This window comes from Hylaeus anthracinus, unplaced genomic scaffold, assembly GCF_026225885.1.
Source record: "Hylaeus anthracinus isolate JK02 unplaced genomic scaffold, UHH_iyHylAnth1.0_haploid 3, whole genome shotgun sequence".
NCBI lineage: Eukaryota > Metazoa > Arthropoda > Insecta > Hymenoptera > Colletidae > Hylaeus > Hylaeus anthracinus.
The window spans coordinates 6206005-6219194 of NW_026535284.1; the positions used below are offsets into that span (position 1 = coordinate 6206005).

Below are 13190 nucleotides of genomic sequence, written 5' to 3' on the forward strand. Positions count from 1 at the left end.
AAAAAAAAAAAAAAATGGATTAAGGGGGTATTATTGTCTAAAAGTTTGTTTTTTCGGTAATTTTTAGGAATTAATTTTGCGAAAACTATCAAACCTACAGTACCAGGGTTTTTTATGCATAATAAAACACGTGTCAACTAGCGACACAAATTTTTATGAAATACTTGATTGAAATCTATATACGTTATGCGCTTGTTATGCAGGTTGTGGCGTGAGACGTTCGTTCAATCGAGCGCACAGGCTCTGGCGGTTCTAGTTGTCTGAGACAGAAAAACAAATATTTTTTTTCAATCTATATGAATGTAGTTATCGTCTGAACTAGAATTAAGTAAGTAGTAAATTTTTTATCGGAATCGCAGCTGCTTGAAAATTAAGGTTTAACTTTCCCGGGAAATTGTCAACTAAAATATGAGAGCAGGGCTAAAATATTCAAGCTATCGGTATAATTCTTCAGTTCAGACCATAGGTGATGGTGCCCTCGAAATGTGTGTAAAATCAGAAGTCAGTCGGTTCAATAGTTTTTGAGAAAAACATGTGCCCGACACATGAAAAATGTCGTTTCACGAAAAACGCGTTTAAAGTTTGCTATACATTTAGCACCAATACTAGTGAATAGCCTTTAAGCCTCTGTAACTATGAGAGCTCTACGAATTTCAAATTAATATTTTAGAGGCACTTTCTCGAAACCCCAAATGATAAGAATAATGCAAAAGAAAAAAGAACGAATTTTTGAAGTTTCTAAACGATAATACCCCCTTAATATGAAGTATATTTTAAGTGATATTTGATTTTTCAAAATTGAAATTAAACGATTTCTACAATTGTTTAATTTTTGAAAGTGGTATAAGTCCATTTGCAGCCCGTAAGTGTACATCAGTTTAGTAAAATACGCCTAAAAAATTACATATTGATAAAACGGTAGAAACATTGCCAGACTTCATATAATTTGCCTAAATTTTTTAATTGACAGATATGTTAACCTTTCATTTTCTCGAAACAAGAGAAAATGGAGTTGCACCACTTTCAAAATAAACGGTCCAAATATTCAAGCTGGACGTTCCACGTTATCGTCTCACTCTGTATATGAGAATATTCAATGCAAATAGAGCTAGTACACGCGGCAGCGTACGGAAACGATCACGAATGCAATTATTCCAAACAGAGTAGCTGGATAAGTACGTGGAATTATCTTTGGGCTACGATAAAAGATAAAACTTGAGAGAATAAAAAATTGGTCGATGCGGAGTCAGTATAGGCAAGCGGTGATCCGTCTTGGGTAGCCACGGCACCGTGGGTAGGGATTATAGTCGCGCACGCCGTGCTTGCCAAAAGACCACAATTTTAACTTACGTCGCGACTTACGCGACGAGTGGTGTTCGGTTCCTGTAAATTCATCGAAAGGCTAGCGACAAAAAATTGATTCCGTTCACAGTGGTTAAAGTGTAATCGAAGTTGCGTTAAAGTCTCCGATTCTCATGTTTTTAAGTGCAATAAATACCCAGACGTATCGATCAAGTGATTTCCATAATCTTCGAAGTGAAACAGTAATATACGATGCATCGATTTTTATTGTTTTGGGCAATTGCTGGTTTAGCATTCGCCTATCAAGAACTTTCACCGCTGATCGAATGCCTGATGACCAGTTTTAACGTGAGCAAAAGAAATTACGTTTAAAAGATACGATTGGCGCGAATTCGTGACGCGAAGTCACTGCGTGGGTTGTGCCTGTCAAAATAAACGAAACGGTTGATCGAATCGAGTTTTACTCGAGCCGAGTGAGTTTAAAGTTGCGAGCTTACTGTCGTCGATGAACTTAGTAACACTTTAATTGCTTTGTTGGAATTTATTTAGAGTAAATGTGGATAATCTAGTTCGTAACTGTGGATATAGTAATCTAGTACGAAAATTATTGCTGATATCGACTTAATTTCGATATGATTAAAGTACACAAATAAATTATTAACGAATTTTAATAACGAGATTTTAATTTTAAATAGCGCGAGTTTTTAACGTATTCGTCTGTTACTTTGTGTAACAATACAAAGGATCTGTGTAAAAGGAGTTTAGGATTTCGTTTCTTAATAAAGCAGAAATGATAACTGATATTTTGATGAAAATACCGTTTATTACATTTGCTCGTAGACAATTATGAAATACATACAATGCCATAGGATTATATTGAAAATGCAACAAAATTGGTCCTGTTATTCTTAGTGAGATATAATTATAACAATATAATTGAGTATATATTAATAATATACGGATTGAATATACACTTCAAGTGACAATCAATTAAAGTCAATTAATAACTACGTCATTTAATGATTGTAATTGAGCATAAAAAATTACATAAAAATACAAACTTAACTAGTTTTTACTCAACAAGTAACAGTAAACGACTTTTATCGGGTTGTTCTTTGTTAAGGTGTACAACTACCTCCTCGCGAAATGATCAACTGTTTTTAAACTTAAAACACTTCCATAAGAGAAAAGACAAAAAATAAACTGAATATGAGTAACGTGAAAACAGGAATGAATTTACTTGTCCTTCGAGTTTGATCTTGCAAGAGAAAAAGGTCGTGAATGTGTGTTCGTGACGTATTGTAAATTCCGTCAACGATCCAAGATGGAGGGATCGTGCGCGCGGATCGATCAGATTTTCCTGCTCTTGAATACCTTTAACATATATAAATACATCATTGTATACATCAATGTATTCGTATGGAATCTCCATCATTTTGAATAAATTCCCCATGAAACTGTTTTTCAGTAGCGTTCCCTGGATATATTTACATCTCTTTCTCGAGTCCGCTTTCTGCGCCTTCTCCTAATATTTAAATAGCAAAAAAATCACCTTCGTGGCGACTATAAATAAACTTCAATTGCATTACTTACAGAGCAAAACTGTTACGTAATCTCAAACGAAGTCTATTTCACAGCACTATAAACAATTCCCAGCCACGTGATGTTTCATTTTCACTTCCTTAATAAATTTGTACAAAGTTTCGAGAACAGATTCTTCTTAACTTGTAAATCTACTTAAATTGTAAATGTAATTGTTATGTAAGCCGATATTTTTTCAGGAAACTTACCAGAACGCTTGTAACAAATACGTAAATGAAATCGATCGTAAGTAATTAAAATTCATAATTAATTAAAAACGTGAGTATCTAATAAGTTTTTGTGTCAAGATAAAGTTAATTAAAATAAAGACGCTCTTAATAATCATGACTAGACATAAATTACTTTGGAATCTTATCTAAATAAAATTAATTTAGATTGATAATGAAGTAATTTTTCGATACGAGGTCAATAGTCGGGTTCGTGGATGATATTTAACGAGGGATGGTAACGACTTTTGTCCAGAAATGAATGAATGAAGATTAAAGTTTATACTATTTTAATAATACCATAAAAAGAGTCGGTGTATCGAGGGATTACTGTGCATTTATTTGAATGTTTTAAAAATAAAGTAAAATACAAAAACTTATTATGATCACTCGTTACAAATTAAAAATTGATAGTCGTACCCATGTATGTACATGACTGCTGCTGTGCAAATATGTATGTATTTCTATGCAGTGATCAGAATAATTTTTTATTAGTCATCCGATGTCATAGAAATGCTTTGAAATTACTTGTCGCCAGTTTCTTAGTCTAAATTATCCGTCTTTTGTAAAACCAACTTTCGTGAATAGTTTATCTACAAGTGGACAGAGATACCATAGCCGATCCAAGTCTTCATTGCACTGGCAACGACGTGATGATGATAAAATTCAATCCTGGCATGTACATTATCGAGCAGAGGATGCACGAACATAATTGGACCTCTGTAAAAGCGGTAAAAAGAAATCTATAATTTTATCTCATTAAAAAACAAAAAAAAAAACAAATTTCTTTTATACAGGGTGTCCCGAATTTAAGCGTCAAAATTTTAGGAAAATGTAGGGCACCGATAAATTAAGAAAAAAAGGCCTTTAGAGATTTGCTCGTTTTTGCTCCGTTTCGGAGAAAATCATGAAAAAGGAACAAAACAGTTTTCGTCTTTCGTCTCTCATGTATTTACACTTCATTATTTTGCTATCACTTCTTTGAGGGGCTTGGAACATCAAAAAATGAAAAAAAAATCACTTTTTCTTTATTTTTTTTTTACAAAATTTCTTTTTTTTTTTTCACAAAAAAATTCGACGACACGAACTTAGTAAAAAGAACGCGATAAAACTGTAAAAAGTATAAGGAAATACAACTGACAACTTCCTCGAAGAGAAAACAACGACAGTCAAGTTTGCGGAAGACCGGAGACGCGGTACCTTGGTCACAGCCATAGGGTACTGTTTTCTAGGGTAAAGAAGACAGTAAATTTCCGAAAAAGCAGTGCTTTAACCCCTTAACCTACGATTTACGTTCCAACAGCCTGGGCCCAAAACGTAAACAAGATCGCTCAGCCTTCGAGTCATTCTGCGGTTCGGCAAATCGGATCTAAGTTGTACCAATTGCGCACTACCGTACGTGTAATATACAACTGTTTTAATTTTGTGAAATATTTGATAAGTAATTACAACCTGATGTATAATAATAATTGTGGTAGATATAATACAACAAAAGATTTATTATCAATTAATAAAATATAACATAAATCAAAAACATAATCAGTATTTATACAAAAATCAATAATGAAAAATTAGCGTCCAAGAATAACATGTAACTGATTGTAATCACATTACAAATCGCGACCGTCGTACTACGGGCCATGTCCGTGTTACGTATGCACACCCGTTCTTTTCGAAGCTCGCGTTCATTTATTTTATCTACCCTTGGAACGTGGAGTCTGGTCTTACCGAAGTGCACCCTGCAGTTGTACCATACTTTTCTCGGAATCATCTTTTAACTCGCGTTGCGCGGATAACCCTTATCTAAACTTTCCCTAAAGCCACACAGATGTTCACCTCTGAGTAACGAAAATCTCAACCGCCAAATTTCCATATATATGGGAATCACTGACGTATCCCCCATCAATATCTAGGGGTATATAAACCCATGATTTTCGTTACTCAGGGGATTAGAACGAAACAGTTACGTGTAGAGTCACGTAGAGTAGCATCACGTTGATCATCTGCAGAGAGTGCTTCAGTGAGATCGGGCTTCGGTTCCCTTTTGTATCACAATCAACCATATAGATCCGCGTAGCCGGTTTCGATTTGGCAATAGAAGCATTCTCAACCCCCGCATCGCCAGTGCGTTAACACCGTGCAACAATTAGGTAATTAAATTCATACACTAACCGCGACAACACGACGCTGTACAATTGTATTATTAGAATTATTCAGTTTCGAATATATAATCATTTGTTAACCTTAAAAGGTCTGTTAAATCATTATTAAACCTTCACCATTGGAATAAGCAATCCTAACCAGTCCCCACAACATAATAACTTTACCGCTCGAGTTATTATTTGTTTAGAATTAATAGTAGCGAGGCTTTATCCACGACGCGTATTATATTCCAACGATACGATTCAATCCTTACCTAACCTTCCCAACGGTTACCCTTTACCGGGAGATACCGATCCTACGGTTACCCTTAATTGGGAGATACCAATTCCCAGCAGCTACCTGACTTCGCGTCAGAGTCGTCTGCGATTTCTACTCCATCCTCAATCTTTGGATCCATTGAAATAAACAGGACTAATCGTATCTTCTTCGATTCTTGAATTCAACCCACTCGCAGGGCTCACACGTGCGTCGCTATCGTCCTGGCTCGTAACACCCGTAATGTTTACGATTGGCGCGATCGATGTACTATATCGATGTAACTACGGGCCAAGCCCGTAATATTTATTTAATAAAAAAAATTTTTTTTTTTAAAAAAGTGATTTTTTTTTTAAAAAAGTGATTTTTTTTTCATTTTTTGATGTTCCAAGCCCCTTAATGCAGACTCGGTTTAAAATGATGACCTCTTGCAATAATGCATACGTGACATCTACTATCCGTTATCGCTCTCGAGATACTTGCTGCACTGTTGCCACGATTCAGTTTCCCAGTTATTCTCGCGAATTCATTGGTGTCAACTTAATTTTCTACTTCAAAACTCTAAACAGATGTAAACACTTGACGTTATGCTGTAAATTTTTATTGTTTGGAATTTTAAAGTAGAAGATTTAGTTGATACCAATCAACTCGAAAGATTAACTGAGAAGCCGAATCGTGGCTGCAGTGCAGAAAGAAGTATCTCGAGAGTAATGTCAAGGATCTAAAGGCCTTTTTTTCTTAATTTATCGGTGCTTAACATTCTACCAAAGTTTTGACACTTATTGTTAAATTAGGGACACCTTGTATAAATCTTCCAGTGTAAATATACAGCTCTTACATATAAAATACAGTCGTACATTGCTTAAAATGATGTTCTATGATACAGTTTTGATCAAAAAATGTAAATCAATTATAAACAAAGAATTTAAGGAAGGACTTTTGTGACTTCTTTTCTCACCACGAATCGATGCTGAGAAATCACACACTCTCATGCATCTCATATAGTAAATTTATTTTACAGACCAAAGGCAGTTTAGCAACATTTACTAATTTATCCTCGAGTACCGATTACCAATTTCGGTTCTACGAAATATCGGAGGATGGAGTTTCAAATCCCCAAACATCGGACATTTTCTCAACGTACAAAAGTAATCTATTATTTATGAAAGACAAACAAATTTTATTACCACATAAAATTTACGCTTTTTAATGTCTCGAGAAACAACAAATTTTTGTCGTTCGCTTTCATTAAATAATACATTTATCTCGTATATTACGAGACATTTATAAAATTTGTATTTTTCGTTAGATTTATTTATTATGGATAATAAGTTTCAAGTTAATTAATTTCGTATACGCTGGCCATTTCGTCAGCGAGTCTAGTTTATCGTGCACGAAAAACCGCATGATTTATTCTCTACGCTTTCTTTTCAGCTGATTATGTACCGCTGGCTGTGAAAAATATATCATTGCTGAATCTAGAGCCCGACGAGTGTAATCTACACGCAGAATTTTCTTTCGAACCAGCGGAAGGTAATAACTGAGGGTTTACGAATTACTCGATATATTCATGCACTTTACGCATTATTAACAAAAAGTAGGCTGAACAAGCAACGGAGAATGATGTTCATTATTTTAATATTTCAATTAAACTATTTGCAAATTATTTGCTTAAATTTAACGTTGACTTCCTATTATTTTTTAGTTTAATACTGAAATGATTAGGAGTCGAGACGTCGATAAAATAAAAGCTTGCTTTAAAGTGTGGTATTACTTTTAAATATTGTATTTTTGAAAGTGTGACTTGTCCGGTTTACGATTCTCTCATTAGAAACATGTGAAATCGTCAGCAGGTATAAGTAAACGAATAATATTTATCGACACTTACGTGCAATAGATACATTACATTAAGCAAGTATACGTCATAATTGCAGATCGCAGTTGCAGATACGACGTGGTAATCTGGCGTGGAGAACACGATTTGGAGGACTTCGTAATGGAGAATGTAATAATACTTAAAGCTACTAAATTATAATAATAATTACTAAAACGTAATTCATACACTGTAATAGCGTGTGTAGAAAATTATTCTTATCGACGCTAAGTGTTAATACTTACTTGTACTGATCGCCTCATAACAATTGCCAGCAATCGTTTTTAATCATCAGTTTTAATAACCAATATTTTATTGGCCACTCTTCTTTTCACAGAAGCCAGAGTTTCGCTTCAAAGTAGGAAACCTGATGTTCAATCGAAACAGCTCCGTAACCATTGTTTCGGTTAACAATCGTAAAAGTGACACAGGACGCAGTTTAGATAAGTCGAAGTACATAGTCACAGAACCTTGTTTAACGTACTATCCAAATAATTTAACCATCTGCGGTGAGTACGTGAAAATAAATTGAATGCATCGTCAATCGATCGATTAATTATTTAAGCGAAATGATTGAGCTCGTAAATAGTAAGAAGTTGTTACTTCTTTGGTGTAAGTTTTTAAAATAAAATTCGGAAATTGAGATAAGAGTTTGCGTTTCAGCTCCAGAAATGGTGAAAGGGTTGCAAGCCACGCATATTTATCGATACGGAGATTTTTATGATCTTAATGTCAGTTGGGATAAACCTGAACTGGAGCCAGATAATTACACTGTACAAGTCGAGGTGGGAGATGAACAAGAATATTACCTTCGTGTCGTACCCGGCGTTAGTAAAATTATCTAATTAATTGATACATGCTCGGCCTTTGTGTTCTATTGGACAACTTTAATCTAACATAACTGTTGTCTAATTAGTATAATTTTGACTTGTATTAGGTTGTCTCGAAAGTTTCTTTCGCGAGTTCCACTCAATTATTTTCTGTGGTCGTGTTTCTATAAATAGACAATCTAATTTCATGGATATTCATATTGTAACAGTAATGGAGCAAAATGAATCGTGCACAATTCAGTGATGTAACATAAAACATAAACTATTGTGCATGTATTACTTATTAATAAAGCGAAAGAAACTTTTGGGACAACCTATAGGTTGTGATATATTATAATATATCTGTAACGTCCAACCAAACTTTACCAGTGTATTTTATTAATTTGGTAGCTTTATCATTATTTCATACTTATTATTATTTTATTTATAAAATTAAACTTAACGATAATTATTTAAAAGAGCTACCGAACGAGTTAGAATACATTTTACTGTATTCTACAGTAAAATCTATTTTAAATCTGAAGTTGGATTGTAAGTAAATAATTACTAAGGAAAATTAATGAAAGAGAAGAAAAAAACTAAATAGCTTTGGTCAATATATATATACAGGGTGTTACAAAAACTGTAGGACCAATTTTGCACCAATCAAATCAAATATTTATGTAATTAGTTGTTATAGAATACAGAATAGTTCTTTTACAGAATACTACATCAGTTACCTTCTCAAACGTAAAGTTGAAACCCGCGTATGTGGTGGACATCATCGCTGACTCTTATGGAGGATCAAGCTACCCGACAGGGATCGCCAAACGTCTCGACGATAAACACGCAAGTAGATAACTTTTATTGTTAAGGGGGTATTATCGTTTAGAAACTTTAAAAATTCGATCTTTTTTCTTTTGCATTATTCTTATCATTTGGGGTTTCGAGAAAGTGCCTCTAAAATATTAATTTGAAATTCGTAGAGCTCTCATAGTTACAGAGGCTTAAAGACTGTTCACTAGTATTGGTGCTAAATGTATAGCAAACTTTAAACGCGTTATTCTCGAAACGACATTTTTCAAGTTGGGCGCACGTTTTTCTCATAAACTATTGGACCGACTGACTTCTGGTTTTACACACATTTCGAGGGCACCATCGCCTATGGTCTGAACTGAAGAATTATACCGATAGCTTGAATATTTTAGCCCTGCTCTCATATTTTAGTTGACAATTTCCCGGGAAAGTTAAACCTTAATTTTCAAACAGCTGCGATTCCGATAAAAAATTTACTACTTACTTAATTCTAGTTCAGACGATAACTACATTCATATAGATTGAAAAAAAATATTTGTTTTTCTGTCTCAGACAACTAGAACCGCCACAGCCTGTGCGCTCGATTGAACGAACGTCTCACGCCACAACCTGCATAACAAGCGCATAACTTATATAGATTTCAATCAAGTATTTCATAAAAATTTGTGTCGCTAGTTGAAACGTGTTTTATTATGCATAAAAAACTCTGGTACTGTAGGTTTGATAGTTTTCGCAAAATTAATTCCTAAAAATTACCGAAAAAACAAACTTTTAGACAATAATACCCCCTTGATAACTTAAAAGGTTGACTGGGTAATAGTATAATAAGCGAGTCAGTGGTCCGGTGGAAAAAAGAGATTTTATTGCCCGCAGTACTTTTCTGCACGCGCCAATTTCAACGACAGTCATGTGCTCACTGATTCTAGATGGCACTCGCTCTTTTTAGTTCGACAATTCCACAACATTGATATAACGCGTCAAGTCTGGACTAATTTTTCTCACAGAACAACAATACTACCTATACATTTGCATTATGTCTGTTGCAGCCATAAACATATTCTGTCGCGTACTCGTCGGAGTAGCTGTATCGATTGCAATTGTGATTCTAATTGGCACGGTTTCTTTCCAATACTACGAGCAAAGAAACAAACGTTTTTCGACGGAATGCACTCGTTTCGAGGTAAGCAATGTCATCTAAATACTTTTTGAATATTTGCAAAGAAATTGCATGTATTAATTGCACGTATTAATTTTATCTGACAACGGTTAGTAGAATACTAGGCAATTATTAATAATATTCCATTAGGAAAATTACATGTCTTGAAACTGTGACATTCAATCGTTTGAAATTAAGAGGAATTCGAGTGCTAAAATCTTGTTAAAAATGAATAATCTGTTTAACACGTTCACTATGGCATAAGAATAAATTCGCATATTCATTATTATTGTGAACAATTATGAAGTTACACGTAGCTGGACTTCGTGGATTATCTTCGAACCAATACTTCTATACCGATGAAAAATAGGATTCGAAAAGCAAGTGAAAGGAAAAATTATTTTTAAAAAGCTACACATAGTGACAGTCGAGTTTTCTCAAATTTGCTTAAACTTTCTTTTTGTAATCAAACACGAGGGTCTAGAAAAATATAAAAAGACGTCCTTTCAACGAAAATTTTTATTCTTACATCATGTATGTATTTTTTATTTTTATGTCTTATTTATTATCAGCATATATATAAATATCAATTCCATTGGTATTTTTAGTAGCCTTTCTTTCAAACTTTTTCGTGAACGATACTTTCCACTGGCGCAAGGAAACTTTAAAAAGAGGCACGAATGTGTTTAATTAGAAAGAATTGATAAAATCGAGTCTCCTGAAGTTCACGTAACCCTTTAATGAGTTTGTAGTCCGATGCACAGACGTGAACGTGTTGAGGGGTAAGGCCACTCCAGGTCCCCCAAGAATAAACTAATTTCGAGAATTTTGTTCAGAAAATTAAAAGCAGTGAAAAAGTATTTTATTAAATGCGTATCAATGTGTTGAACGAAATTTTTTTTTATATGTTTTTTCTTCTAAAATTGCCGCTTCGATACCCAAGAATTCAAAGAATCCTGTACCCGAGGCCTCAAACGGGCGAAAAGATTGAGCAGACACTAATAGCTAGTGGACGGCGTGTGAAAATTCGAAAATGCCGTTTTCTCGAAAAATGGTGCACAAATAAAAGAAAAAAAAAAAAAAAAAAAAAAAAAAAACAATTACTTTCCGAAAATTTCATCGAAAAATTGTAAAAGAAAAAGTTTACAATTTATCGTAAAATTCATACGCTATTTACTAGATGATGTATTAAAGACGTCACCCTAAAAAATTTAGGAGAATCCGACAAGATTTGTAGCAGTTATCGTTTCGCCCGATTTGAAAAATGTAGTTTCTAGAAAAGCGCGCTGTGTACTCGCCGCATGGTTGACGCGCGCTTACAAGATGCCTTGGGAAAACATTCGAAAACGACCTCTTTCAGATTTCCCCGAGCTATGAAATATTGCTTTTCTTATTCTTAAAGCTTTAAGGCGACATATTAATAAACAAACAAAAAATCGATTCTTCGAAATTTCTGGAGTGGCCTTACCCTTTAAATTGCTTCAGCAGGGTCTCAGCCCGAAGGATACGCCCCTAGAAAATGCAACGAAATTGCTGTGCAAAGATTTTGAGAATGACGTTAACAATACTTCGTTCGTACACGATAGATTCGAACTGTCGCCAAAAATGTTGACACTCGACAGTGTTATTGGTAGCGGAGCGTACGGAATCGTAAGGCTGGGCTCGTTGCGTGATAAATTCGGCAATGCTACAGACGTGGCGATCAAAATGCTCAAAGGTGTAACGACTGATCTATTTCGTAGCTTAACACATGAATTTATTAAACATTTACCAACGTTAAGAGACACTTTAACCCGTTGCGGTCTAGATTTTCTAGATTTTTTCTAAAATAAAGAAATTTCATTCCTTTTTTTTCTGCATGCCTAAACACGATCGCTACCACAAATCATACGAATGTGAGAGCTATGATCGTTTATTTTATGCTCGATACAAGTAAATCAAGTAATGGATGAAACAATTATTTCTTGTGCTTCTTTTCTTTCTTATCTATGTAATAATTTGAACGTTTAATGTTACGTCGCAGAGAATCCAAGCATGGACGATGTACAAAGTTTTCATAAAGAAATATTGATGATGCAATGCACCGGTCAACATCAAAATATAGTGTCGTTGATCGGTTGGTGTGTTTTGTACAATCGAATGGTACTGGTGGTGGAGTATTGTTGCAAAGGGGATTTACAGACCTACTTGAGAACGGTGAGAGAATATTGTAGCATTTGCCTTCTCCAATAAATTATAGTAAACAATGAACAGAGGAATTTTTTAAATATGTTTGCTTTTAAACTGATGCTAGTGCCAGATTAAATCTTTTTAATTTTGTTGAATAATAGTATCTCGTAATGATTCGAAATAGATATACTCCTTTGTTAAATGCTTGATGAATTTTTAGATATGGCAAAGTATAATGAGCGCTGCCTTTAATCAGAGAGAAAGGTTCAAAAATCACGAAGGTCCATTCTCTAACGAATTGGATTCTTTAAATCGATCTGGTATTTACCATTTAGATGAATTAAAACGATGATGTGACAAATTTCCTGAATATATTTTGATGTTTTCTCTTGTTAATTAGGTGGAAACGACGGAAATTATCAAAACATTTGTGAAATTTCGAACCGTTTGTATGATATTCAACAAGGTAATTGGGCATTTATATGTATGAGCCTTCTCGTTTTCCAAACATATTCAACTTTAAATAAAGGTTTATAGTATCAATTTTCTCCGCTGTTTATTTCACGTAGTTGATCAGTTTTGTATCTGAAAGACTTGCATACGCATTGCAAATTTGTTTGGATTTTATGTGAAATTGTATTTAAAAAATAGTACTTACCGTGTCTCATCTTCGTTAAATAATTTAACTTCATTAATACTATGGCAGATTTGAATTTATAAATAATTTATATACTGGGGATTGGCGCCATATACTCTTAAATATATATGTTGAACAAATAAACAAAATACATTCGCCCGAATCAATAAACAGAAAGTAAAAAATTTATCATTTTAATGCT

General features: G+C 34.1%; 1 protein-coding gene across 1 annotated transcript in view; it reads left to right on the plus strand.

Annotated features, from left to right (window-relative positions):
• The first annotated feature begins 1166 nt into the window (after positions 1-1166).
• The window catches only part of LOC128894060 (tyrosine-protein kinase receptor torso-like), a 296503-nt gene continuing 284479 nt past the window's right edge, over positions 1167-13190 (plus strand). The window contains exons 1-14 of the mRNA XM_054155492.1: positions 1167-1650; positions 3084-3129; positions 3699-3841; positions 6550-6676; positions 6963-7061; positions 7463-7533; positions 7739-7910; positions 8065-8228; positions 8934-9063; positions 10073-10206; positions 11671-11899; positions 12206-12378; positions 12572-12671; positions 12752-12817. Of these exons, the coding sequence (XP_054011467.1) occupies positions 1555-1650; positions 3084-3129; positions 3699-3841; positions 6550-6676; positions 6963-7061; positions 7463-7533; positions 7739-7910; positions 8065-8228; positions 8934-9063; positions 10073-10206; positions 11671-11899; positions 12206-12378; positions 12572-12671; positions 12752-12817 (1750 nt within the window). The 5' untranslated portion in view covers positions 1167-1554. The remainder of the gene's footprint in view (positions 1651-3083; positions 3130-3698; positions 3842-6549; positions 6677-6962; positions 7062-7462; positions 7534-7738; positions 7911-8064; positions 8229-8933; positions 9064-10072; positions 10207-11670; positions 11900-12205; positions 12379-12571; positions 12672-12751; positions 12818-13190) is intronic.